At 40.9% G+C, this 27,283-nt stretch overlaps 1 protein-coding gene and 1 long non-coding RNA gene across 2 annotated transcripts; both read left to right on the top strand.

Moving 5' to 3' along the window:
* On the top strand, nt 1-26,293 carry TRUB1 (TruB pseudouridine synthase family member 1). Its single transcript, XM_088528587.1, has 8 exons — nt 1-136; nt 793-888; nt 4,410-4,465; nt 17,404-17,485; nt 22,003-22,075; nt 23,265-23,404; nt 24,518-24,574; nt 25,939-26,293. The coding sequence occupies exons 1-8, from the start codon at nt 7-9 to the stop codon at nt 26,151-26,153; spliced, it is 849 nt and encodes a 282-aa protein (XP_088384713.1). The 5' UTR covers nt 1-6; the 3' UTR covers nt 26,154-26,293.
* On the top strand, nt 1,749-2,043 carry LOC148593961 (uncharacterized). The gene is made up of 2 exons (XR_015913603.1): nt 1,749-1,799; nt 1,947-2,043. It is a non-coding gene; the product is annotated as an uncharacterized LOC148593961 (long non-coding RNA).
* Nucleotides 26,294-27,283: the final 990 nt, after the last annotated feature.

The following is a 27,283-nucleotide window of genomic DNA, read 5'->3' as shown; positions in this document are numbered from 1 at the left end:
CGGAGCATGGCGGGCCCGGAGCGGGCCGCCGCGGCCGAGAGGCTCTTCTCGCTCAGCGGCCTCTTCGCTGTCTACAAGCCCAAGGGCCTCACGTCGGCCGCGGTGCTCAACCGCCTCAAGGAGCGGCTGCTCGCAGGTAGGAGCCGCTCGCGGCCCGGTGGCCCCGGGCGAGCGGGAAGCGGAGCCCTGAGCTCCTCGGCGCCGCGGCCCGGCCCTGGGGTGGCTCCGAGCCGGGTCTCGGCAGCAGCGGGATGGGGGCGCCGCGGTGGCCCCCAGTTTCGGCTCGGCTGTGTTTTGCCGTTAAAGTCAGCGGCGAGCGGGAAAACTCCGTGTTTCAGCGCTTTTGGGAGTCCAGGGTGCGATAGGTCAAGGCTGCTTTTGCTTTTCCTGAAATAAAGGAAGCCTTGGCTCTCTGGTATCGGGGGGAAAAAAAAGTTTGGTCATTGCACAGGTACAGAGGCCTGGACCCCTCATCATGGACTTGGGAACTTGGCCATCACATAGGACTCTGAAGCGGGGTCAGTGGGACCCTTGGGTAGTGTGAAAGCAATCGGAGCAGCCTCAGTGCATTGGAAATTTTCCATAGGGCTGCCCGCCTGCAAATGTGCTCAGCCCATTGCATGCAACCATCAGTCTTGCTCAGTACAGCCTCTCCTGCCCTACTAATACGTGGCTTAAACTTTTTTTTTTTTTTTTTTTTTTAATCTCTCTTAGCCATATGCAAAAATGCATTGTTTTTTTTCTGTGCCCTAAGGTCAGCCTGTAATGTCTCTTTTTCATTTCTATTTGCAGAAGCTGGTGTGAAAGCAAATGTGAACAAAAGAAAGAAGCAAATTTTGAAAATTGGACACGGTGGCACTTTGGACAGTGCGGCTACAGGAGTTTTGGGTAATGGAAAATACAAAGGCAGTCATAGAAAGGTGACTTCACTGGACGTTTTCATGCCTGTGAGCTCAGAGGTGGAAGAATGACTTGGAATGCCCATGGCAGGCTGTGGGGCCCAAGGGAAAAGAAGGGTTAGTGGGGAAGGATAGTCAGGGATAAGCTTCCCCTGTGTATGCTTTAACATGAATATAACATTTTACTGACTAGAAAGGGAGTTTTCCCCACTTCCTCAAATAATCTGTGGGTTATCTACATGGAAATATAGAATATTGTGTAATGTTTTGACATCTAAAGTGGCTCAGAAAGCGATGATTTTATTTAGTTAAAAGTTTTCCAATGTTTTGGTTGGTAAGAAAATGCATTTTTGGGATTCTGAGAGAGCCTTTTGGGATTATCATAGCTTCCAAATGAAAGATGAGTAAAACCAATCTAGCTGTTGTGTTTTGGGGGGATCAGCATGGAAGTAAGAAACAGAAGTGAAAGTTATCCTGTCTAGTAAAAAAGAGTGTTGAAAGAGCTTCAATGCTCTGTGTTGTTGTGTGTTTTTTTTTTTTTTTTTTTTTTTGTAGCGACTTACCACATTCCTTTCTTCTTAAAGAAGAGGATGTTTCAATTGCTTGGATTGAAAAAACAGCTGTTGGCCTGGATTATGCCCATATCACACTTTGCCACAGATAGTTTTGTTGATGAGTAACTTAGAAACCATAGTTTACTTTATCCTAGCTTTGTTGCTCTCTTACTCTATTACCAAAAAAGTGTCTTTTTTGGTAATATTTTTTGGTGCTGAAAGGCAAAGAAGTGCAACTATGAATATGGACTGGGAGCAGATCCACTGAGCTCTGCTGTAATGACTGAGTGGCCTTCCAAAGGAGTGTCACTTGCTGAGGCTGTTGCTAGTAGAGGCACATATGCTGGTAATTGTCTTTCCCTGCCACCTGTGCATTTTGTAGACTCTAACCTTTGTGGCCTAGAAGTACTGGCTCTTCTTCCAATTTCCTGGACTGTGTTGCTCACCAGAGAATACTCTGTATTGCTGAAGTGGACATTTTCCTTTTCCACAGATGTTCCCGTTGAACATGCTAGTATTCACTGTGGGAAGTCAACAGCATTGATCCAGAGGAAAAGAGAAATCATTCATGCTTTTTAATTGCTTCTCCTGCTGTTTTCTGATATCCAGTGGTCTCCAAGGCCAGCCCCTGTGGCATGCAAAAAAGTACACGAGCTTGGTGTGCCTGGTAAAGACAGAAAAGTGCATCACCTTAATACGCTGTGGATCGATCCAAAAAGGCACAGGATGTTTCACTTCACTGCCATAGAAAACAGAGGAAAATCAATGATCGCTAGATTGGAAAGGACAAAACTGGAGAGGAGAGGGAAGGGAAATGTACTCTAATTTCTTAGGGCTCAAATAAAGCAATGAGGAGAAAGGGGAGGACTTAATAGAAAGAAGCTATTTAGGAAATGTGTGTGCTGCTGCTTAGCATGCTGTAGTGGGGCAGGAAGCTTTTTCTTATGCACAATAGCATAATAAAAATATACATTTGTTAAACTTCTGTCCATTCTGTCTTGATCCTTACTGCTGCTTCCCAGATTTCAAGTATTAAAATTATTCATGCAAATCTCTAACTTTGTTCATACGAATTAGTTAATAACAAGTCTGGAGGATGTAGAAATGGCAAATAACTGGCCAGTGTTTCTTCATCAGAAGACTAAAATAGAAAGCTAGGTGTAAAGTTTTTGACCATGTTTTTGCAGCGAGCACATAGCTGTAATGTGTGTGCTACCTTATGAAAATAAGATTGCAGAATGTTGTTTTCTATGCTGGGAGTCCTCTGCCCCAGGAAATTATAAACCTTTTATTAAAATGCAGACATGAGTGGGTGAAGGCCGCTCCTTTGAAACTGAAGTAGCTGCTATGTAAACCAAGTAGAAAATGCCATTCAAGAAGCAGTTCAGACGCTGGCAAATGAGAAATATAAAATTCAATTAAACCATATGTTCCCCACTGTCTAGCAAGGTTAGTTTCTATCTTGGTAGTACACAAGCTAAGGGGAAATTGCAAGGGTTTTGTTCACAAAAGGTTTCAGTGCTTCTTTAAAATTTTTCTGTTGAATCTCTTGACACTCCAGCACATTTCAGCTCCCGGTTTATGCTGATGTGTCAGTGATGTCATCCCACTGCAAGGAAAGTGTTTGACTGTGAAGTTTCATCTGAGTTTACCGCCTTTTCTCAGCCTTGTTGCTGCCCTTTATTAGCTGCTGAAAATGACAAGAACAGCCTGAGCTAAAGACACACAACAGAGCAAGGACAAAGACATATATGAGAGTGTAGAAACCCTAAGGGAACAAGGGGATAAGTAATCGAAAATAAGAAAAAGTCTAGTGAGTGTCAGAGTAAAGATTAAGAAGCATTAGTATTAGAGCGCAAATGTTTGTAAAGAATAAATATGTTTAAGGAATCATTATCTGGTTTGATGCTTCTAGTACTGGTTCCTGGTTGACACAAAGCTGATTTTCTCCTACAAGCTCCCTTATCCCCTGTAATTTTACTGAAATCAAGAGCATGAGCTGTTACGTATTATATGTTTTGTAGGAGAAAGTAATTTCCTTCTGGAATTCTGCAAAGATAAAGGCAACCCTGTGTTATTCTGATAGCAAAATAATTTCAGAATGACTTCTTCATTTTTCATTAGAGCTATGCCTTTTTACTGTGTGAGGTAATGGAAAACTCTGTAATGAATTACAGGGTGGTGATATGTTCTCACAAATGCATGTAGTGACAGGGTATCTGGCTTTTCATTGTTTCCCATGTTCCTCCTTCTATTGTCATTATTTCTTCTGATTGTTGTATGTGGAAGAAATCAATGGAAAAAATAATTCAAGGAAAACATCTTGTTGTGAAATGTTTTTAAAGTAAAAATCTTTTTTCCTGCTTTGTATTTGAAAAGCTGACTGTTGCTTGGCTGAATACTGATTTAAGATCAAAAGGAAATAATCTGTACATACATATTAATAGGACCATATGATTATAAAAGATGTTTGCTGGAGACAGTGAAGCTTTATAACTCTGGTTTTCTTGCTGTGACCCTGATAAACTCATTTGTTATGCTGTCTTGGCTGTGTTGCTCTTGGCCACTAATAACCTCTAAATGGGTGCTATTTAGTTAACAGTGAAGGCTAGATTTGTTACTGGGGAGCCAAAACCTTCATCACACCAGAGACAGGGTTAATTGCACTATCCATTTCTTTGCTGATTAAAATATGAATAAATCTCAGGGTGGAATTAAAGCATTTTAACAATAGATGTAGATTATTCATCTCTAGACTTTTGATTTTGTTAATTCCATGTTATTTGAGTATCAAATACACTTTTCTCATAAGCACTGGCTCTCCTCAAATGCTAACAGACTGTGAAAGGCCATGTTTCTGACTACCATAATATTTACTAGTGATTCTTATTGAATAAGAGCACTGTAAGGATGGTTTTGGAGTGGGATGCTGTGACGCTTCTCTCTGTCTTTGCAGTGGTTGGTATTGGAAAAGGAACAAAAATGCTGAGCGCTATATTGGCAGGTTCAAAGGTAAGAAATACTGAACTGGTTGTTTCTTTGTTTTTTCTTCTTTAAACAAAGAGCTGCATCATCCTACAAATATCTCAGATATCTGACCTATTTAAATATATTTAGGCAGATATTTGATATTAAGACTTTGACATACAGGCTGTTTTTTTCTCCCCTCCCCTCAGGTTCCCTAGTGAATGCTAATAAAGATCAACTCTATTTTTTAGGAGGATTTCTTTAATGTTTCAGTGTTTCAAAATCTAGAAGTGATCTTCATTCCTTTTCTCTCTTTTGAAGTGCTGTCGTGCGGGGGGGATTATTCCAGTTTGTGACTCACTTAGGCTGGTGCTCTGCAAGACACAGGCACATGCAGGAAGCTAAAGGTAGAGAGTCCTGTGGCTGCAACAGATTATCCAAGTTGGAGCCTAGATGGATTCACTGCTGCTTTGACAGGTGATGCACTGCAGATTGTAGCCATCACATATGCAAACAAGTGTGTGTACTGTTAAGAATAATCCACTAGTGTTGATGCCTCCTCTGCAAGGAAAATCCTGCAGTTCTAGCCATTAATCTTTAATGAGAACTTTAGGCAAAAATGGCAGAGGTAGAAAACAATTCGATTTTCCAAATTTTATCTTATATTCAGGGAAAGTCAATACTTGATTCACCCAATTGACAGCTTTCCTAACACATTTTATTCTTTTTTTTTTTTTTTTTTTTTCTCCTCCTCATTTGAGTCTAATTGGAACCTTTAAGCTGTGTATAGGTACTGAAGTAGTAACTTGAAGTTTGGAATCTGCTTGATAATGTTCAGTTGGACTCCAAGGAAAATAATGCAACAGGAAGGAATATTGCCAAAAGAAAAAGCCGTAGCTGTAGAGTCTGATACAAAATTTATTATAGTTAGTGTAGTCCACTGACTGTAGCGCATTTGATATATAAAACCAAATTTCAGAGATATTTTAGAAACATGCAATAAGCATCTAGAGCTGGATTTACAGTGGAATTGTAAGGAGATAGATGATAAATCCAACATGGAGGTCCTTAAAACCACTTCTGGACACTTTAGATGTCTCATATCATATAAATCATAAGTTTCTATCTATGTAATCTCATAAGTATCTTCATTTTTCCTATTGTCAATGGACAGATTAATTTTAATCTGTGATTATAGCAGATGGTAGGACAAACAAATCCAATATTAGTCTTTGCAAATTCAAGCAAAAATTAGCCATTCAGCTAAAGGCACCTCCAGCTTTTCCCATCTAGTCTGACCAGTGCTCGTCTTCATGTGCTGCTGGGAATTAGGGGACCAGAACCCGAAAGCATCCAGGATGCTACTGTGCTGAATCCTGCCTTCTCAGCAGCTGCTCTCCTTTTCACCCGGTGCTGTTGAAAACTTGATAAATGTGAACAGTCTGTTATTGAACTGATAATCAAAAAGCCAATTAAACAGTAATGCACAGAAGCACTTAGTCCATGACACCCTTTCTTTTTTCTGTTGGAGCTGTATTGCTCTGCATAGGATACTTTAGTCAGTTGCATCTGGGAATCTCACAAACATTTTCACATGTTCCTGCCCCTCAGTGTGTCTGCCCTAACCACAGGGAGGGGGGTTCTCCTGTCCCTTAATGCCTCCATATGTCACCTCCGGTTTTTCCCTTTTGAGTTTTCCATAAGATAACTGCCTAAAGCAGCCAGGACTGGCTCTGGGAGAAGACTGTGGCTGAATTCGGGGAGGAAAGAGATACTGCCCTCCAGCTTTAGAGATGAAGTTCCCAGCCCTCATTAGGGAAAGATTCTTTTTTTTAGCACTTAATTACTTCTGAAGTGCTAACCTCTCCCACCTGCCATCTCCCTTTTCAGACCTTTTCAATTAGGGAGAGGCATGGAGCTAAACTAAGAAATTGTAGCTAAACATGTGAAAGCAACTCGGGTATCTCACAGGCTGGTATTCCCAGTGGAAATAGATGAGAGGGAGGAAGCAGCTCCTCTCCTTTTGGCTGAGGAGAGCAGGCACCGGCTCCATGGTGGCTTTGCTGTGAGGTCTGGCAGCGAACGTGAGTCACGTCTGGTGTCTGGTCCGCCTCTGTGCCCGAGGGCTCGGGAAGGCTGCTCGGCTGCTGCTGAGGGACGAGGGAGGGGAACGCAGGAGGAACGGGGGGCGGGAGGGCGCAAGGAGGCACCCAGCGGCCGCCACCAGCTCTCACCTCACGTGGGATGGATGGAGGCCGCAGGCTCTTGTCCGCCGGCTCTGCCGTGCGTGAGGCGCTTTGCGCGTCCACACCATGCGGCGTGGCAGTCCTTGGAGCACCTCTGTCCCTGCTTTCCTCTCCTGTATTTATACTTGGATAAATTAGGTGTATAGTAACCTGAGAGGCTTAAATGTGTAAAGTATCTGCTTTTGCTTTTTTTGGACCACACTGACAATAAAAACTTGTAGTATAGTGAGAGATCTGATGTTGATATGACTGCCTGAATAGCACTGAGTAGTTCTTTACATCCCATGAAGTATGCTAGGATTTTAGACTCTTATTTCATCTTTTTACCATTGTGTATGCTAAGGAGTGTGACATTTTTCCTGTGTTGTTTACTCTAAAGATTTGGCTGAACTGGGTGAGCTTCTCTAGTTAGAATCTACTTTTTGATTATGTGAGTGTATTTTGTAAAGAACTAGTTCAGTCTATCCTTGCTGGCAGTGGAGATCTGCTGAGTGGCAAAACGTATGTTACTGCAGTAAACTCCATATGGTGGCTGTGCCAGAGTTTGGACTATTCGGAATTTTTCCCAAACGTTGTGTGAAACTTTTCTGACTCTACGTGGCGGCTCTGAACACTATCACTTGATTTACAACTCATAAACATTTTACAGGGGTTTTACTCTTCTATGGTAAGTCTGACTCTGCACTGCTGCTCCACTGGCTTGACCTCCTTATGGATTAACTCAAAACAAATAGAATTTGCAGCCAACGGCAATACCTACTCACTGTTCCAAATGTCTCATGGAATTCTTAATATTTATCCAGAAATTAAAATATGTGCAAGCTGGCTTAGGTTTTGTTTGTTTGCTTTATTGTGCTTCAAATGTTCCAAGCAAGGGGGAGAATCTTCTTGGATCTGGAATGTAAATGCTGAGCATTTAGTACGAGCTACTCCTTGCATTCTGAGATTTTTGTGCTTGGACTTCTTGCACGGCATTATTTTGTGGGAGATTTCTGTTTCCTTGTGCCTGCAAAATAAGTGTAGCAGTATATTTGCTGCTTCACCAGTAAAATGAGTATGATGAGGGTGCTCCGATTTTTATCATGATAAATTGTTTCTGAAGGACTCAGATTCATGGGTGGACTATGCTGTCTGAAACACAATGTAGATGTGATGCTTCCAGGGAAATGAGTTGTGCTGCTGGCTAGTAGCACCGTTTCCAAAGTGAATAATCTTGTTTTCAAACCTCTTACCTGCCAGTATGTGCTGTAATGTAGAAACTAGGAGTGGAAAGATTGGGGGCTCATCAGAGAAGGAGAAAAGGGAAAGCAGTAGGCCAGGAAGTTCTTCATTATTCTAATACTTTCCATTGGGAGGAGATGTCTTCCAGCACATACAGCCTTTACTTTTAGGTAGGATAAGACAACGTAATTGAAATTTTCAGATTTCACTTGTTTAATTTGTGATGTTTTTTTCAGTGAGCCAACATCAGGGTTCACCCCAAGAGAGTTTCATTTGAGTGTGAATGAAGCCAGAACTTGGTGTCCCAATCTGTGCTCCAAGTCGCTGGCTCCTGAGGCGCGGAACTCTTGGATGTTTTGTTTTTATTGGAGGTTCAGCTTCTAGCTGTGTCTGCTCTTACTCTGAAGCCCAGAAGTTTGGTGGCTTGTGGAAAACTGTCCGAGTACTTGCAGTGCTCACACAACCTTGGGCAGGGACTAATTAGAATGGAAAATTGGATCTTGGAAGTTGCAGCTTCTCCAGAGTAAAGCACCGATAGAAAGAACTTCCACTTGATCAAGTAAAATCCATAAGTGACCTGATAAGTGACAACTTTGATTCATTGAAATTGCGGGGGGGAGAAGGGGAAGTGTTCATGTGGTTTGCGAATGGGAAAGCGGTAGCAGTTCAGTGACCAGGTCTCAACTTGCTGAAGTTACAGCTGTATCCCATGAAAATAGGGCGTGCACCAGAAGTAATTGGTTCAACTTTACTTATAGCACGAGAATTTGTAGTAGTCCCGTAGGTTCCTTGTTGCAGCTCTAGTGTATTGGCACCAGCTGCTGCAGAAATAGGTGACCGAAAAGAAGCTTCTTTCTTTACCTTTGTGATTTGTGAATATTGTGATTATCTTATCCTAAGAGACTGGCCTTTAATTTTTATTGCTTAACTACTCAAGCACAAGGGTTGTGAGCTTTTTCCAGGAATTCGTTTTTTTTTGGAATTCTAAGTCCTTAGGTTCCATCTTTTGGCAGCGAGCTCATGGGATTAATAATACACTAAAAAGAACATCTACTGGCTCTTGTAAGGAGGAGAAGCAATGAGTCTTTCCATGTGACTCTGTTTACAGCCTCTTAAACACCAGCCTCTGTGGACCCTTGGGTATCCAGTCATGCAGCTGAACTCCCTCTAAAGCCTTTTCCTTAGCGGAAGCTCTAATAGATTTATTTCCTCTATTTATTCATTTTCAGGAGGTTTATAAGAACTCTGTGTCTCTGAGAACTCTCTTCCTCTTCCAGATTTATTTAACAGTAGCCAAGTATTTAGAAATAGAGAACATTTGTGAGTTTGTGCATTAATGTGCACATATGGTGGTAAACATGGTGTTTCATAGGGAAATCCTATTTTTTAAACTTCCTTTTCTTTTTGTTTTTAAAGTGGATTTAAAAAGCAGTTTGTGCTTCTGTTCAAATATTTGAATTGTGAGTGCAAGAAAACTGAAGCCTTTACTATCCTTTTGGAGGATTCATTGCAGTGTATGTTTTCTTCATATTTTTTCCTACAGTATCAGCAACTGAACTCTTATTTTGTACTCTTGCGGAGCTAGTAAGGCCCAGACTACTTATTCATACAGTGCATAGCAATGTGTTCTGTTTTCTTTATCAGATTCTGATACTTTTAAACATTCTGTTGGCGTGGTAAGGTGTGTGGGTAGTGGAAACACATTTACTAGACTGAGTAGTATGAAAAATCTGATAGGCTTTGTATGACCTTTCTTGGGTCTAAAGTAGAAGTCAATGATTTTAAAACTAAATGTAACTTCAGATTTGTTTAGAGTTTAGTGAAATAGGTACTTTCTGGAAGAAAAAGTGTTAAATACTTGTGAAGATAGTGTCCTAACAGTTATGGGTTGACAGGTAGTAATAACAGGTAAGACCCTGAGATCCCAGCTGAGCTTGGATAAGTTTTATTACCTGATTAAATAAAACAGAGCAAGAGAACAGTGCATGTTATGAGGGGTACCTGGGTTCATAACCTTGCTGGCCAGGGCAGGAATCTTAGTGATTTTGCAGTTCCCATCTATCACCAGTGGTTTCAGCTGGGCTTTTGGTTCCACACAGTATTATTGTCATACCTGACTGCCTTGAAGGAGGAACACAACTAAAACTCTATGGTTTGCTCTTTAGCACTTTCCCTAAGAAAATTTTCAACTGCAACATTCTCTTGTTTGTCCTCTCAATTTTGGGGGCGATGGGGAGGTCTTTGTTGTATTTGTCCTTTTTTTTTTTTTTTTTCCCCTCCATCCTCGCCTATTTGCTTATGGTCCCATCCACAATAACAAAGGATCTTTTTTTTTTTCTCTATTTGTATTGAGATGGGAAAGTTAGGAAAAAGACAGTGCCTTTCATGGCTTCTTTTAAGCAAAATGGAGTGTTGTTACACAAAACTTCCTTACTTTGGCTGTGTTCATGCCCAGAGAAATTATTGTTTCCCTTAGAAGGGACATGGAAAGGAAAAGAAAGAAATAAGTTTATCCCCTGAGGGAAGGGGAGCCTGATAGACTATACACTGTGGGACTTAGGGGTTAGAGAGAGCTAAGATTTATAGTGTGCTGTAGATCCAATTTATCTATTGAGTCCATGTTTTTCTGAACCCAGTGGAATTATGAATTTTAGTTCACAGGTTTGTTTTGAAATGTTTTATAAGTTTTCCTAGAGGAACTGGGCTGACAGATTGGAGATGGAGTGATTGTTTTTTGAGAGATGTTAATCAACAGGCAAATGGATGTGCTTCAGCCTTTACAGATACTCCTAGCACATAGAGGTTGCTTAATTTCATCCATTATTTACCATTTGGTGCGCTCAGTGAAGTATATTATGTTCCTGAAATACAGATAAAGGGCTGTTGTATGGTCTTTGTTACAGTATATGTGTGAAAAAATAAGATCTTATATGAAATGTGTTACCTCTCTATATAAAACTTACCATAGTTATTTTTGTAATCCTTAACAGCTGTATACAGGTGCCAACCACCCTAATAGTGTCTGCTGAGCCCTGGGGAAGCTTTTGCAGAACCAGAACTTCTTGTTATAATTCTCAAACCTCTTTCTTGAGCAGGAGTGGCCGGTCCGGAGATCGTCACTGTTAGCATCATTTTTTATCCTGTCCATATTACTTTATGTTATTGACTTTGAATTTGTTCCTCCCTGAACATTTCAAGATAATCAGCAGAAATCAATGTCAGTTTGTATAAATACAGTCCTCCTCCTTTTCCTCATGAAAAAAAAAAAAAAAAAAGCTTATGTAAAAGGAATGGTGGGAAACTGCCTGAATTATGTTGTTTTAATGTGCACTGAGGATGTGTGAAAGGTGTTATCAAAACTTGGAGTGGTGGCTGTGCAAACAAGATGCACTGAGAGAATGTTAAACCTGCACAGTGAAAAATGCAGAACTTGGCAAGGGCCAGCAGTGGGAGACGGATTCCTGGGTGTCTTGCTGCCCTTAAATTTGTACATCTGTTGTCACCTTCACGTTCACACAGTGCTCACTTTAAAACATATGATGCCTATTTTTAGTCTGATTTTTCTTAACAATTAAATCATAAAAGCAGAAGAGGCTGGTAAGAATATCTAGGAATGATATATAATATCTAGGAGAAACATTCTCTACCCGGTACCCGGCAAAGCTGTAGAGGAAGAGCAGTTAAATACAACAGATAGGAACTTCCTTGCTACAGTACCATTAGTAAGCTGGTTTAATAAGCTGTGTATTGCTCAAGACTTTAATGCTAACCCTAGAGGCCTAATCTATTAATAGCTTGTCTTCATGCTCTATTAATATTCAGGCTTTTTTTTTAAAAAAAAAAAAAAAAAAGGTATCGAGAATCTTGAGGAGACTGCACTTATTGTGCTGCATAAGCTCTTTTCTCCAAAAATGCAGACTATTTTAAGAGTGTGGTCTACTAAGATTTCTCTGCTCTTCCATTTATGAGGTCAGTGTCTCCCTCTTTTCTCTTGACCTTTCTATAATTGTATATGTCTGTGCTACATACACAGTTCTCCTGCACTGCATTAAAGAAAAAAAATGAAGGCTGTGACACTGTGAGGTGTTACTTTTCTCAAAAAATAATTACACACACATGTGCACGTGGGTACAAAAAGATGTTAACGGATTGAAGCTGTAGAAGAAATAGCTACCCTGAGAGATTTTGGTGAGTGCAGTGGGCTTCTGCAGAGGACAGGCGTCCTGCAGATTGAATGAAGAGACTTTTTACCAACACAGTGGCCTGCAGCCCCTCGAGGATAGCCAAAGTGCCATGGAGATCTGGTGCTATTGCTGAGATGTTTTTTTTTTTTTTTTCCTCCCTTCCCACCAATACCAAAATTTAAGCTACCTGCAGCTTTCAGCTGCTGTCTGGAAGTTTCTCTTCCAGTTAAACTGTCTTGTGGGCTTTCCTGTGACAGGTGATCCTTTGCATCGAAAACCTAGTCGCCCCGCATGTTCCAACCTTTAAATAAGAAGCTGACATAAGAGGGCAGAAAATCCTGTTAGTCCTAGAGATCAGATAGTTCTTCAGCAATGACAGTACAATTACAACATCTAGCAGTAAATAAAATTTAGTGCAGACTTAGCACAAAGTCAGCTTTTTCTCTTAGGACAAAAATGAATTGTGGAGAGGAAAAGTTGTAATGTTTCTTTATATTAAAAGGCCATGTGTAAGGTTTGTTAATTTTTAACTTAATCTATTATAAAATACTTCTTTCCCACCCTCAATTTACAATCTTTAATTTTGTTTCTTTGTAACCTGCTTTTAAGAGATCAGGGTTTTTAGCTTTAAATATTAGCATCTGCTTAGTGAGATCACTTTGTTTTGGAGAATACTCTGGAAAACACCCTTTCCCCCAGCTCATTTGTCTTCCTCATCTATTTTTGCTGTGGTGGATGATGAGGCTGCTGGAACCTATTGGTAGCTGCTGATGTTCTGCAAGAGCAGATAGGAGAAGTTACATCAATACCAAATCCAGAGCAAGCCAATTGTGCTTTAGAAAGCTCTGCGCACACGCTGAGCGTTCGTTTAAAGCAGAGTTTAAGGCCAGTTCCTGATCTGAATGTCCCTGTCCACAGGAATACAGCTGCCTGGTCTGCGCCAGTCTCCTGTGCCCTGGTTTCTTTCAGGATCCCCGGAGAATTTTGCTGCTTTTGATATTTCCTCAAACTTATCAGGGATTCGCAGGCATCAGTTTACGTGAGTTGACTTTCTGTTTGTCGACTATGGTTTCTCTTTCTTGACTTTCAATCTCTTGCACAGGGGACCACAGCCTTTATTTTCCTTTACACTTCTGTGTTCATTTGCTGCTCCCATTAGAAAATGGCTCATCCCTAGATGAACTTTTGTGAACTGCCTCTTCCAGAGGCCTTGCTTTTCTGGGAAATTCTTGCACTGGGAGCCATCTTACAATCCTTCTGACAGCTGCTAATGACCAGATTTCTTAATTACTTGTGTGTCTAGCTGGCTCTGCCTAAGTGTTGCTTTTCTACATTGAAAAAGCTTTTAAAGATGTTATAATTTAAGGTTGTGAGTCCCTGGCTTCTTTCCCAATAAAACGTTGATATATTAACAATTAAAGCTGAGGAGCTCTGCCCCACGGCCTGTCTGGCTTTTGCACTGATCAGTGGTGCAGGCACCTGGCAGTCAGCCCAGGGTTGTGCAGCTCATGGCTGTGCCCCGTGTAGGACCCATCTCGGGAGGGGGTTTTTGCTGCTCCTCTTGCAGTTTTATATATACATGTACACACACATTGGTAACATTTGTCTGTTTCTCTTTTTGTTTATACACTTCCTCTCTGTTCTCAGGTAGTATCAGGATTTCTGTTATATTGGACTTGAACACAGAAAGCCATGTGGTGGTCATTTCCTACGAAAACATTATTAAAATAATCGTGTGGTTTATTGTGTGGGAGGATTTTGCCTGCGTCCCTGTGATTGAGACTGTAAAACAAAACTCTTCTTTCCAGGGTCTTTCCAATGGATTAGAGTGTCTGTAGCTAGTTTCTTAGTGTTCCTGCAGTCCTGTTTGCCCTTCTCCAGTAGTGCCTTTTACGGCCTGTGTTTTTTCTGGTCACACGTCTGGCTTGCAGAACTCTTGCCCATCTTCCTATTAATGGGGAGGATGCAGCCAGCAATGCTCTTCAGGCTGCACGACAGAGTTTTCACATTATCATCTTGACAAAGTGCAGCGATTTTTCTCTGTAAAACATCTTCTTAAGCTGCCCGCTCATCTGCGTGGATGAGGGTTGATCATCCTTGAGAGCTTTTGATCGCTTTCCTGCCTCTTGCTCCACTTGCTGTAACACCAAGAGCGTGGCTTTCTAGACAGCAGGGATAGCTGTTCCCTAACGCAGGGTCGGTAGTTCCAAGGAGGTCTGTAGGCCCTCAGGGTTATACTGTTCTGGCATAAGAATTGCCAGACTCTGGGACCATTGGGAAGACCATTAGAAGTCACAATGAATGCAGGAAGCTGCCGTGAATACAAGATGTGGCTGGGAAGGCTTGGCCTTAGCTCTTAATGGGCTGCGGCTGCATGTTGTGGAATCCCATGGGGAAGCTGAGGTGCTGGTTTTAATCTTTAAGTGGTTTTGATCCTGATCCCTTGAGATGAGTAGAAGGGCATGGACATAGGGGGCTGTTGGGAGGGTGCCTTGCTGAGCTGCTCATCCCAGCACGTTTTTGTGCCTCAGTCTGGGGTTGTTAGGCTTCTACTCCGCCTGCAGCACCTAGTGCCTTGCTTTTTTGTTTCAGGTTCTGAGTGTGTCGAAGCCACCATGGTAGTGAGGAGTTGCTGTCTGTATTCCTGCAGTGATTTGCAATTTGAGAGCACAGGAAGAATGCCCTGAGACGCATTTTGTAAAACTGAAGGAAATAAATGATTGCCAGCGGAGGAGAGGAGAGGTCACCAAGGGCTTATTAAATGACTCAGTCCATTGGGTGCTGCCAAGGGCACTGTGAGTTAGAGTCTAGGCAGAGGTGATGCTAAATTTTACACAAAATAAGGATGTGATTGAATCTGGGCTGTCATCTTATCTTCTACACGCTCCAGGTCCTGCACGCTAACAAAGGGGGAAGTAAACCCTATTAAGTGGCTGGTAAGAATTATGATATATAATTGTAGATACCCAAGGGCACTTCAGAGGCTGATCATAAACCAACTGTAATTCTTTATTTCCCAGCCTTCTTTCCTTCTTACTCTGGATTTTTGCATTTCTGGCTCGAGTCCTCTCTTATGGCTCTATAAAGGCTTCTTTCGAAAGATGGAATTTACTACTGTTTTTTAAGGATGTTTTTTGTACGTGTTAAATAGTTTTGTCTTTTTTATGACAGAAACTAAAGGAAAATCATGTTCAGCATTGTGTTGTGTAGCCCAACAGTTGTTTCCATACACACAAATGTCCTGAGATACCGTTCCCTTGCTAGGAAGACAAACGTGACGTTATTGTAACAGATCACATCAAGCAGCATAGCCACAGCTAGATTAAATATATATAAAATCATTCACGCTGAAGGAGTATCTGCACTATTGTTTAGAAATCTAGGATTTCAAGAGATTTCAAATTTTAAATTGACAGGTTTGAAGTTTTAGTGGGTTGCTAGGATCATTCAGTGTACTAGAATTACTAAGATCTGTTCATATGTTTCTTTTAACCTCTAGATAAGTTGCTGAGTCATGTCTGTTTCTAACTGGGCTATTAAATATTAAGAATTAGATCATTAAATATGTCTCAGCAAGCAGTTTTAAGATGCTAAAAGCAATAAATATAATTTAAGGTTGATGTAGATGTTTGTTGTGGAGCATCCTTCATCCTTTTCCTTCATTTTTTTTCCCATGCATTCTAAAATATGTAAACCTGAAGGATTAATTTAAAAGAGCCTATTCTTGGATGTAGAGACAGTTTTTAGAGGGTTCAGGCCCCTGCAGCATCTAGGAGAGCTGAAGCATCAATGTTGTAAGCAAAGGATATAGCTATTTTTTTTTTGTTTTAAAGTCTTCACTCAACTGCCTTTTGAGTATTCCTGCTGCTTCCATTTCATGGCAACTGCCTGAAGACAGGTGTCTGAGTGCTGAACACAATCTAAGAATTGTCTTAGTAGTCCCATTTTGTAGATGTGGTTTTATATGTCTACACTGTTTCTATTTGAACTTTTTCATACTTGGTGAGTGTATTGACGTGGCATGCTTTTATGTCACAGTTCAGATTTATATTGGCCTAGTTGGGAGTAGATTCTTTGAATCCTTATTGGGAACTAGGCATTTGGAACATCTTGATCTTTTTTTTTCTCTTTCCTAGGGAACTGAAATGCTTTTCATTGAAGACCCCTGGACTTGCTGTAGGTCTGAGTGAAATCTGGGATAGACAGCAGGTCAAACTGCAGATTTTAATACAAAAAGGTCTCTGCAGACTAAGCCCAAACTCATGTTATGGAGGGAATGTCATCGTGTTGGCTCTCCATTGCAAGCCCCAGGGCAGTCACTTCATGGGAAGGGCTCTGGCAGTGTCATCAGACACTGGCTCATGCCGCACGTACCGTGAAACCGTGGAAGAGAATGACACCATGTGGAATGCAATAAGGATGAGAGCCCCCTAGTCTGGGAACAGGTTGATTCCTACAGATAGGTATTCTGGAGAGTTTTTCTTAGGGAAGGACTCTTCAAAGGTAGACCCCTGAATCAGAAGTATTCTAAGAACCTGTAGCCAGCAGCAGTGTCTCACACTGGTTATCCTCATCGCAACTCCTCACTGGTTTCACAGAATCACAGAATGGTTGAGGTTGGAAGGGACCTCTAGAGATCATCTAGTCCAACCCCCTGCACAAACAGGGACACCCAGAGCACGTGGCACAGGGTGGCATCCAGGCAGGTCTGGGACATCTCCGGAGAAGGAGACTCCACAACCTCTCTGGGCAGCCTGGTCCAGGGCTCTGTCACCCTCACAGTAGAGAAGCTCTTCCTCACATGGAGATGGAACTTTCCAGATACTTAAAACTCCTCCTTATTTCTGCTTTGGGCTGTCGCATGTCACTGCACTTAATGGCCAAGTTGTTGTTTTGCTTTGCCTAGGAGTGGATGCTTTGCTTTCACAGGTGAATTGGTGCATCTATTTTTTCCTCTCTAGTTTGTTTTTTGATGGTGAAGAAACAGAAAAACTGCATGAAGGGTTGCTTAAACGGTAGCATATAACATCCTACAGAGATTGTGACTTTGCCAATCTATTTTCTTTATCACATTGATGCATTTGTAGTAAAATTTAGATACTGTGTTGCCTCTTTTTGGGGTTTCTAAAATGGAAGTTGTAGGCCCATGTAATGCTGGTTTTATTTTCTTCTGAGTTCTTTATCTTATCGCCTTTACTTTTGCATACCCAAAGTTGATGGATTGTCTATTCACATAGTATTGTTAATACTCTTGTTTGAAGTTCTTGCAGTTTTGCAGCCTTTTTAAAAAAAATGAAGACTTAAGTCATGGATCTTTCTTTTTCCTTCTCAGAAATACACTGCTATTGGACGACTGGGCAAAGCTACTGATACGTTAGATGCTACAGGAAAAGTCACTGAAGAAAAACCTTATGGTAACTGCAAATTGATCTGTATATCTGATCTAATTTGAAAGAAATAAGTGGTGTCCATCGTAGAAAAGAGGAAATGTTTTGGAGTCTGTGAATTGTATGTAAATGTCAAATCAAATTAAAATTATTTTATCTTAAGCTTCAGAGCTCATGTAATTGGGTCCAGCTTTATGTAATTAGGTCCAGTGCGCATGTTCCTTTCTATTGAGAAAAACCAAACAGGTGCTAGGTTAGGAGAGAGAAAATAGAATTGGGCAGAACTGTATCATTCTATATCCTTGACAGGCTGACAAATGGCTTGCTGTGTCCAGTAAAATTTTCCTCTTTCTGTATACAGTCCCATGAGTGTTCTCTTAGTGACACCCTTCAAGATCAATGGAGGAATAAAGTACTGAAGTCTTCCCTCCAGGAAGTCCTTTTAACTAGAGATTTCTCTCCATAAAATGAAGCTGACAGAAACTGCTCCCTACAAATATCCACCTACCAACTCTTGCTCCTGCATGCGGGTTCTGTTCTAGCAACTTTAATAAATTAACTTTTCTGACCCACAGGGCACAGTGCAAGGGTTTAGCTCTGCAGAACTAATCCTGACTGTGGCTTTATCAGAATGGAAATTCCACAGCACATTGAGAGCTGGCTTAAGGACACTCAAGGGTATTTTAGAAACAAGACAGGACTAATTAGGGACACAACAAATGTATTTGTCATTTGGTTCTATCACAAGCTGGGTGGGAAAAAATAGTAGCAAGTAACTAGTTGCTTAGCAACTCTTACATGTCCCATACTGTTTGTGATACCTGGTAACAGGTACATAGACTGTGTTTTTTATAGCATTTTTATGATGGAAAAGGTAGTGTGGATTGTTGTGTATTTTTCCCTCATGTCCTTTCTCTTGCACTTTCTTTGTTCATGAGGCATGCAAGTACGAGTTTCTTCTCCACCTCACCTTGACGCATTGTTCTAAGTTGTGTTACTTAGAAGCAACTGAACAAAGATCTCTGTTTCGGGATCATGTTCCTTGTCTCTCACTTTTGAAGGACTGACCATCTGCATGCTATCAGAGTTGCTGATGCTTGCTAGTCGTTTCCTGGCTTTTGCATATAGCCCCCCAAAAGTGGCATGATGGTGCTCTGCAACACTGCCAATTTGTTTAGAATACCTGTACATAAATGAAATATCATTTCAGGTAGCCGTTATCAGAATAAGTTTAAAAGGAGGGGAGGGAACACCCCAGATGTCCCTGAAACACTAGTCTTGTTCTTTTCAGTTTTGCATTGCTTACTGCAGAGAGAGTTTACAGAGTAGTTTTCCTGAGCGTTCCTTTCAGTAGCCGGACTTGTAGTAGTAATCACCACCTCTGCACCTTGTCTTCTGCTGTGATGGCATGGCTTTTTGTGAGATGGTGTGGCAAGCAGGCTTGGAGAACTGATTTGAAAATAACCACTTCTTTTGAAGGGGGTCTTTTAAAGTGAGATCAGCTACATGCTCTGATTCATCGTGCAGTCTCATGAAGATCAGCCCTGGCATTGCCAGGGCAGTGCAGTGGGTGCAGGACACAGTTTCCTTTTGCTGAGGCTGGCCAGTGAAAGAAGTGCTTGTGGAGTTGGCATCTGTGGCTTTCCATATTGGTACAAGTCAGTCAGTTTCTATTTTTTCGTAAGGAAGAAATGGAGAACACATTCTCTTTCTTGATATGTTTCCTTTCTTCCTCATTTTCTAACAGTGTAAGAGAAGGGGATTGGACTAGGTGATCTTTAGAGGTCCCTTCCAACCTCAACTAATCTGTGATTTCCAGTGCTCTCCAAAGCGGCTTGGATTTCTGCATGATTCTCTTGGTGACCCTCCCATCACTAATACTAATTGGTACTCTAAAGTACTGCAATAAACACAGCAGATGTTTGAGCTGAATTTCAGCTTCCTTTTGACAGACTAGAAGGATCCTTGGAGATGCTGAGCATCTGCTTAGGAATGCAGAATCCTGCAGTGCCAGCAGAATCCAGGTATGGGCCTACGTGCAGGGGAAGGGCACGAAGACAGCTTGCAAGGTATTTAAGCTCCTGGGCTATTGGCATGGATGATGACTTTGGAAGCAGCTATGGTTTAGTGTTCCTGTTGGAGGATGGTGCCTAACATCTCTAGGCCTCCTGTAACTGTGCAGAGGAACGTGCATTCTGAAAACCGTTTGTGCACAGCTGCTTGCAGGCCTAAACCGGGCATGGAGAAGAGAATCCATGGGCATCTTCTCCAGGCCTCTGCTGATTTGGCTGAAATATGTGTTTAATAGAGCTACTTGAATAATTCAAAAATATGGGTATTTCAGCATCCTGCTTGTCTGTTCGCAAATAATTTATGCTGCAGCATACTCAGTTGAGGTCAGCTGCTATAGCTCCACAAAACTGGCATGGATAATTCTTGTGGTCTGGTGTTCTCCTCTGGAATAGTTTGTTAGCAGTGAGACGATGTCACTTTTGATGGAGGCTTCTTGAGGCCGTGGCACAACTGACACCTTTTGGTAACTTTATTAACTTTCTTGAGGTTTGTAGCAGGTAAATAGGTCAACATTTATCCATGTTGAGAAGAATAACTATCCTGAATAACTGCTGAATAACCAAACAGTGTGTACACAGAGCGGGTACAGTACTCTAACTGCAGAGCTGTAGAGAGAAAAAGCAATTGGGGACTGGGTCAGTTACCCAGTGGGCCAAACCTAGGCAGTCCCTGTCACGGGAATTACTGTGAAACGGTGCCAGTCTCATAAAAGCAAAGGCAGAGGCATGTTTTCAGAATTTAATGCTAGCCAGCTTGAGACATGAGATATCTTAAAGGAGAAATGCAATTTATTCTAGATCCTAAACTCATCTATAAATATTTGCTATGATAACACATCTCACAACCTTGTTTGTTAATGGTTTAATATATCATACTTCACAAGCCCCCCCGCCTTGAATAGAGGTTGCCTACAGCATGAATGATTACCTTAGGGGCTAGATGTATCTTTTTATGTTAACCTTTATATCAGGGGAATCAGGATCAGAGCAAAACTGAATTTGGGTGTCTCATTTAATGCCTTAATACAGATGGAGTGAAAACTGAAAGACACCCCAAATGACATGCATGCTTAGATCTCACACACCGAATTCTCCCCTGAAGCAAACAGGCTTGCAGGAAGGTAACACAATCTCAAACACAAAGCAGAGTCAGGCTAACTTTTTACATTGTGATTTTTGTGTGGCACCTTGCTGACCCACAGTAGTATGCAGGGCAAGGTTGTGAGAGAACTCTTCAAAAAGAAGCTCTTCAGAAGAAGCTTCAGACTTGCTATATGAAAGATTTTGACATTTCTTCTCCATATCTTGATGTGTGCTGTTTTCTCTCAGCACCCTTGACTGATTTATGAGCCTTGTGACCTTGCTGTTAATGGCACTTCTTGAGAGTAGGTGCAAGGGAGAGACAGATGGGACCGGGGACAGCATCTGCCCTTGAGGTTGCAAATTGTGCTTTGTGAGAGTGAGATACCACGTTGCTACCTTTAAAAATCACAGTAGAAAGAAACCTCTTCGTTTTTACTTGTGGCAAGAGGTACGTGTGCTTTTTGGGAGCTTCGAGTAGAGGACTGCTCCAAGTAGAATAACCTGTCATAAAGGGTCGATAGATAAGTTTTATGTTGCAGGGTGCTGTTGACTTCAGTAGGGTAACGCTAATTGAATATAATTTATGAGAAATGTAACTAATCAAGACCAATAACCAGTCACTGAAGTTCATTGTGATTACAGATCCTGGGCTTGTGCTCCCTAACAAATAGGGAATTAATGCCATTTTATTGAATAGTATTTCAAGGGACAAACACAGTCATCTTCCTGAGTTATAGCCTTGCAGTAAAAGGGAGCACGTGTATTTGTTCTCTAAAGAGTAGATTGTGGGTGTTTCTCTTTAAAGGCTTTCTTCAATAAAATGAAGAAAGCTTCGTATTTAATATGTAAGCATCTGCATGTTAGATATTTTCGTAGCTAGGGAAATTTGATGTGTTTTTACAGTTGCAGTCTTTGCCAGAGAGAGAAAAGAAAACAAAAAACAGTGGTTTTGTTCTCTAATAACGTGTGTATCTTTCCCTTGCAGTTAGGTACTCTTAAAGAGAAGCTGCAAAGGTTAGATAAGCTTTTTATTCATTCATCCTTTAAAAATTGGAATAGGACAATTCTTGTAGTTTTGTGTAATTCGCATAAAAATGAATAGTAGTCTGAAGTGAGAGAAATTGCAAAACATAATCATGTATGTGGAGATTTCTGCCCTTTTGGAAATGTCCAGACTGTCTTAATCACCTTGGACAGTTTGTTCACTCTTTTTGCAATAGCTCACACTCCTACTTACAGTCTGTTCTTTTTCTCTTTCTTGTGGCATCCTTTGCTGAATCTAAATTCAAAGCAGAGGGACCTCTTTGTATCTCTTTGCAGAGCATGATTGATGCCATTAGTGCCATGTGAATAATCAATGCTAACACACTTATTGTTTTCTTCCTACAGATAAGATAACAAAAGGAGATCTTGAAAGCGTGTTGCAAAAGTTCACAGGGGACATAATGCAAGTTCCTCCACTGTAAGTTCTGCAGTATTCAGACACTCTCCAGAACAGTGTTGAGCTGTCAGGACTTGCCAGAAGTCAGTACTGTCAGAAATAAAAAAAGGTGTATTTTGGCAACAGGATAGGTGCTAGGCAGACTTCGGGGTTTAACTTGATACGTTTGCAACTGCAGGTCATGCTGATTTAAATATTGAGTACAAATGGTCACCTGGAGTCTGTTTTGCTGATAAATTGCGAAGCAAAGCAGGAGTCTTAAACAGCTTTTGCTGTGATTATGGAGTTCTGCTCTGCCCTCTAGTTAGAAGGGAAAGCTTTGAATCTTCTGTTTTAGATGTGGGGTAGAATCAGGGTAGAAGTGCCTTTCAGATTAGCTTTCTGAAAACTGTATGTTCAAATTACTGATTAGACTTTCCTAGTTTAACAAATTTCTTCTAGTCAGGTGAGCCATGGTAAGGTGGTAAGAGGCAGATGGCTTTTATGGTGATTTAAGCTAATGTGCTTTCCTTTGCATTTGCAACGGGTCAGTTACTGTGGTTCCACTGTGAGTGCTATAAGGTCAGTTATTCCATGAGTTCTGTTTGACCTGCTTCCTAGCCTGCTGGTAATTTGAATAAGTTTTTTTTTTTTTTTTAAACGATCATCTTTCAGAGCTTGAGTTGGAGCTTTGGATAAGGTCTCCTATTATCAGCAGGATTTTCATTTTTTCATTTGGCACTGCTCCTCTAAACACCCTAGAACAATGCTACAGTTCACTTGGGGGAAGACCCTGAACTGAGCCAGGGGACACAAGGCAGAGTTAGAGGAGGGAAGTTGCCTGAGCAGCTTTCAGCTCCCAGTGCTAACGTAGCACCAAGACAGCGTGTGACCTGCAGGCTTGTGAGAGGCAACCGATTTGTGGCAGTTACAAATGCTGTACTCCTTTTGCCCCTGATAGAGTCCCTTTGCTTTCATAAAGAACAAATCAAGTGATGAAGCACTTCTAAATTGATGCAGCAAGGAATAAATACAGGATCAGGTCTTGTTTTCCAGTTTAGCTAGCAGCAGCTAAATGAGATTATTCGGCGTTCAGAAGATTTCAACAGCACTTGGTACATTTTTTTTTTCAAGAGTTCTTGGAGAGGATTAGAAGGGCAAAAGGTATCCTATTGTAATACTGCATTAATATTGCAAACGTAGGACACGTTTTTGTGCTCTATCTGCTCAGCTATTCTGCTTTGAAGAAGGATGGAGAGAGGCTATCATCTCTGATGAAGAGAGGAGAAGCAGTTGAAGCAAAGCCTGCTCGGCCAGTAAGAGTGTACAGTCTCTCTCTCCAACACTTCCAGCCGCCACTGTTCACACTGGGTAAAAGCCAAAATTGATTTCATAGAGTGATGAAATCTCCCAGCTTGTTTGTTAGAGCTTTATTTACACTCAGATTGGGACTAAAATAATGAAATGGTTTTTGGTTCCCTTAGCTACTTATTTTGGGGTAAACCTACGTGCAGAGACTTCCACTCTGCAGTAAAAGCACCGTGTTTTGGGTTTATGTTAAGCTGATTATTTGTAATCTTTCTGTGAGGGAAAATTCTGATCGGGGGATTATTTGCATCTGTCCATGATTGCACAACCTGCAGCTCGCCTCTCCTTTCCCAGGTCTGCTTTCTTCACTTCACCCTTTCTTTTGCCTGGGTTCCCAGAGCTGCTGGTGTCTTTCCCAGGTGTAGCAAGGGCCAGTATCAGTTGCTGTCAGAACTCTTGTGGCAAGGCAGGATCTTATCCTCCCTTCTGCCATAGCTGGAGAAACTTGAAAGCACATTGACAAGTGAACCAAAGAGTCTTTTATTAATGTTTGATGCTACTGTGAGGTCAACATCTTATGCCCTCGAGAACTACCCAGTTGGCCCTTCCCTAGTCCTCCAGACTAAATGTTATGTGAGGAGCAGGTCTGAGTGACAGAGCTCGGTGCTGTGCTGCTTCAGCCCTTATTTTATGGTTGGGTGATCATTGGCAGAGGGGGAAGGGACAGGTTGAGAGAAAGCGGGGGAAATTAAAAGTGAATTTTAAAACATCATCAGCTTTTATTGGGGCAGCTTGTATCACAATTGTACAACAATATCTTAAAAGCTTTGGTAGTCAGCTTAGGCTAGTACTTGAAATAACTTAATGGGTAGCAAGATGAAACAACTGTTTGAAATCTTCAAAATGAACAGGATGGCAACATTTATTCACATACCACAGCAAGTACATAATTTCTGGTGAGTTCAGTTGCCATTGTATTTGCTCTCTCTCCTCTCTAGCTTAGCAATCTCACCCACACATATGTTACAGGATGAATAATTGATGTTGTATCCTATAAATATTTTATCACCGGTTGTTTGCTTAGTGCATTCTTACATTTGTTTGGGGACATGGTTTCTATGTAAAGTAGATTTCATACTGCCCTGGCAATTTACCATGTCACTGTTAACATTCCAGATGTCGAATGTGGTGGTGGCTTTTATGTCAGGAGCCTGGTCAGCGACATTGGCAAAGGTAGGCATGAAAAAACAGTGACAGCTTAAGGAATGAATGTTTCTGTTAATGGAAAAATCATGTCACTTTATGTATCTCCAGACACCAGACTTAGGTGCTATGTTGCAGTGTTGCACTGCTGTCATTTTTTCATTCATTTTTATTTATTGGGGTGTTTTGCTTTGTAATATGGGGGGAAAAAAAGGGTTAAATAATTGCCCAAGGGCCCTAAGAGTGAGTAGAAATGGAACAGGTCACTGATTAAGGTAATACAAAAGTTTTAAGTTTTCCTTTTCTTCTCCCTGTGTTAAAACTAAGTCAGATTAAGGGTGAGGAGAAAGATACTGTCTTTTTAAACGTTGTTCATCACATTTTGAAAACAGATTGTACAGAGCATTATGATGCACATAATAAAACTGTCTGCTGGAGAGACTTGTCAATTTGTGATTTTTTTTTTAAGCTTTTTCTCTCTCCTTTACCTGAACTGTGAATAGTGTTGCTTTCCCACAGGGTTATTTGTCTTGTACTTTATATCTATCAAACTGCATAATGGAGAGCAGATAGTCCATTCTTTTTTTTTTTAATGATACATTTGCAGATCCAAAAACAAGTGGTGTGGGAGAACCCTCTGAATTTCAATGCAGTTGTTTGTGCTTAGGCAAGTTGAAGATTCACTTTCTGTTACTGCTGTCTGATCGTACTGGCTTCTGTTTAGTCCTTTAATGACAAACTAAGATAAAATTTATCCTCAATTGACAAAATACATTTGAAATGCAGTAAAGCCTTCTACATTTTGAGAGGATGGGAGATAATATTTTAGTATTAAATTTTAGGCCTCTCTTCTTTCAGGTTAGCTCCAGGTGTTATGTTTTGTGTTATCCCTCATTATGGAGCTGTCCTAGTGGTATCTATTTAATCCATTTGGGATTAAAATTTGTGTTTGTATTTTGGATTTTTCCCTCATCTCTGTTTATATTGATAGATGGCACAGGATAAAAATATGAGTCCTTTTTTTAAAGGCAAGATTTAAGCTCTTGTGTGTGAAGGCCTCAAAGTCTGTGGAAAAATAGCTTATCGGCTTCTAAGTCATTTGTGAATACAGTGTGCTCTGCTTTTATGTCCTCATTTCCACTGTTTCTTTATGATTTAAATCTGGAAAACCTCCTTACAACTTACGAAGCGAAGATCTATTGAAATCAAAGGAAGATTCCCTTGCCTCAGATTGATTTAAAACGATGTAAATGAGTGAAGAATCTTCATCAACTTCCTTTTCATACAGAGAGAGTAATATAGAAGGCTACGTATAAAGCATTGGCATTGTAAGTGAATTCAAACAGATAAATTAGCCCTTCATTTTTTCCTGAATCCTCTCTTTTTTCCTACAGAACTCTCTACCTGTGCCAGTGTGCAAGAGCTGACCCGAACCAAGCAGGGGCCGTTTACGCTAGAGGAGCATGCACTTCATGAAGACAAATGGACAATTGATGAAATTGCACGATCCTTAGAGCATTGCATGTCTCTCCTCCCCAGAGAGCCATCTCATAAAAAATTTAAGACAGAGGATCCTGGAGAAACTGCTGTGAGCTGTGAAGATAAGTGATAAGTTGGGTCAAGGAGAAAGACTGAATGATTGAGACATTTTAAGATTGGATTGGGATTGTCTTGCCTCTCGTGTGAATTTACAGGCCTGTATTGGGAGGGTGAGAAACTGCAAGGCAAGAAAAATGATTCTTTTTTTTTTTTTTCCTGGAATACGCACTGAAAATATCTCGTGTTTGCTGTTTCCCAGGTCTGTTTCCCTTGTTGTACATTGTAAATGGGTCAGCTACTAATGTCAAGTCTTCATAAATTCTTTAGAGAACCTGCAGGATGCAATGTATCTTTTGTTACTAATTTGTCAATAAAAATTAAGATTTGCTAAATATGCTCGAAGGAAAAAAATCTTTTTCTTTATAGCTATAAAACCTGAAATACCATAGTGACAAAACTCTCTTAGTGTGAAGGAGGTAAGAATGTGGAGGGGCAATTTGTTTTCCTGAAATCTGTTTTGAAAAAGGCTTGTTTTACTGATGTGTTTACTGTGCAGATTTTTTTTTTTTTTAGTAAAATGTTATCTAGAATACATTAAATCTAGATGCCAAGGTTTTAGATAAATCTGAAATATTAGCATGAGTAAATAGTTTATAACAGTTCCTGCTGATAATTGTTTGATAACAAGGCCCTTGAAGAGTGCAGTTGTCATTACACATGTACATAGCATATTCTGGTAAGATGTCCTAATCAGTGACTACTGATAATTTCAAGCATGGTTTTGCTGTTTTGCCCTTCATAGGGCGTATGAATTTACTTTTAATCGCTCGTGTGTTGCTTGAGCTGCCTGCTGTGGATTGGGTAGAAGGTCAGGGTTCTTCAGGACTTTGAGTGATTTGGTCCTGACTAAGCCTTGTGTGGGCATCAGAGGCATCCACCATGAAGGATCTTTCCTGAAATGATTTTAATTCAGTGAATTAGGAAGGGCCTGTTCCATAGTTCATGTATTAACTGAATTTGGTTGCAGATTCATAGAATCATAGAATGCTTAGGGTTGGAAGGGACCTCTAGAGATCATCTAGTCCAACTCCCCTGCCCACCCAGGGTCACCTAAAGCACGTGGCACAGGACCGCATCCAAGCGGGTTTTGAAGATCTCCAGAGAAGAATTATTTCCCATAAGAATTTTTTTCAGTGATCA

This window comes from Tinamus guttatus, unplaced genomic scaffold (genome assembly GCF_059628265.1).
Source record: "Tinamus guttatus ecotype Peru unplaced genomic scaffold, ASM5962826v1 Tinamus_guttatus_pri_ptg000314l, whole genome shotgun sequence".
Lineage (NCBI taxonomy): Eukaryota > Metazoa > Chordata > Aves > Tinamiformes > Tinamidae > Tinamus > Tinamus guttatus.
This window is presented reverse-complemented; position numbering and strand designations above follow the sequence as displayed.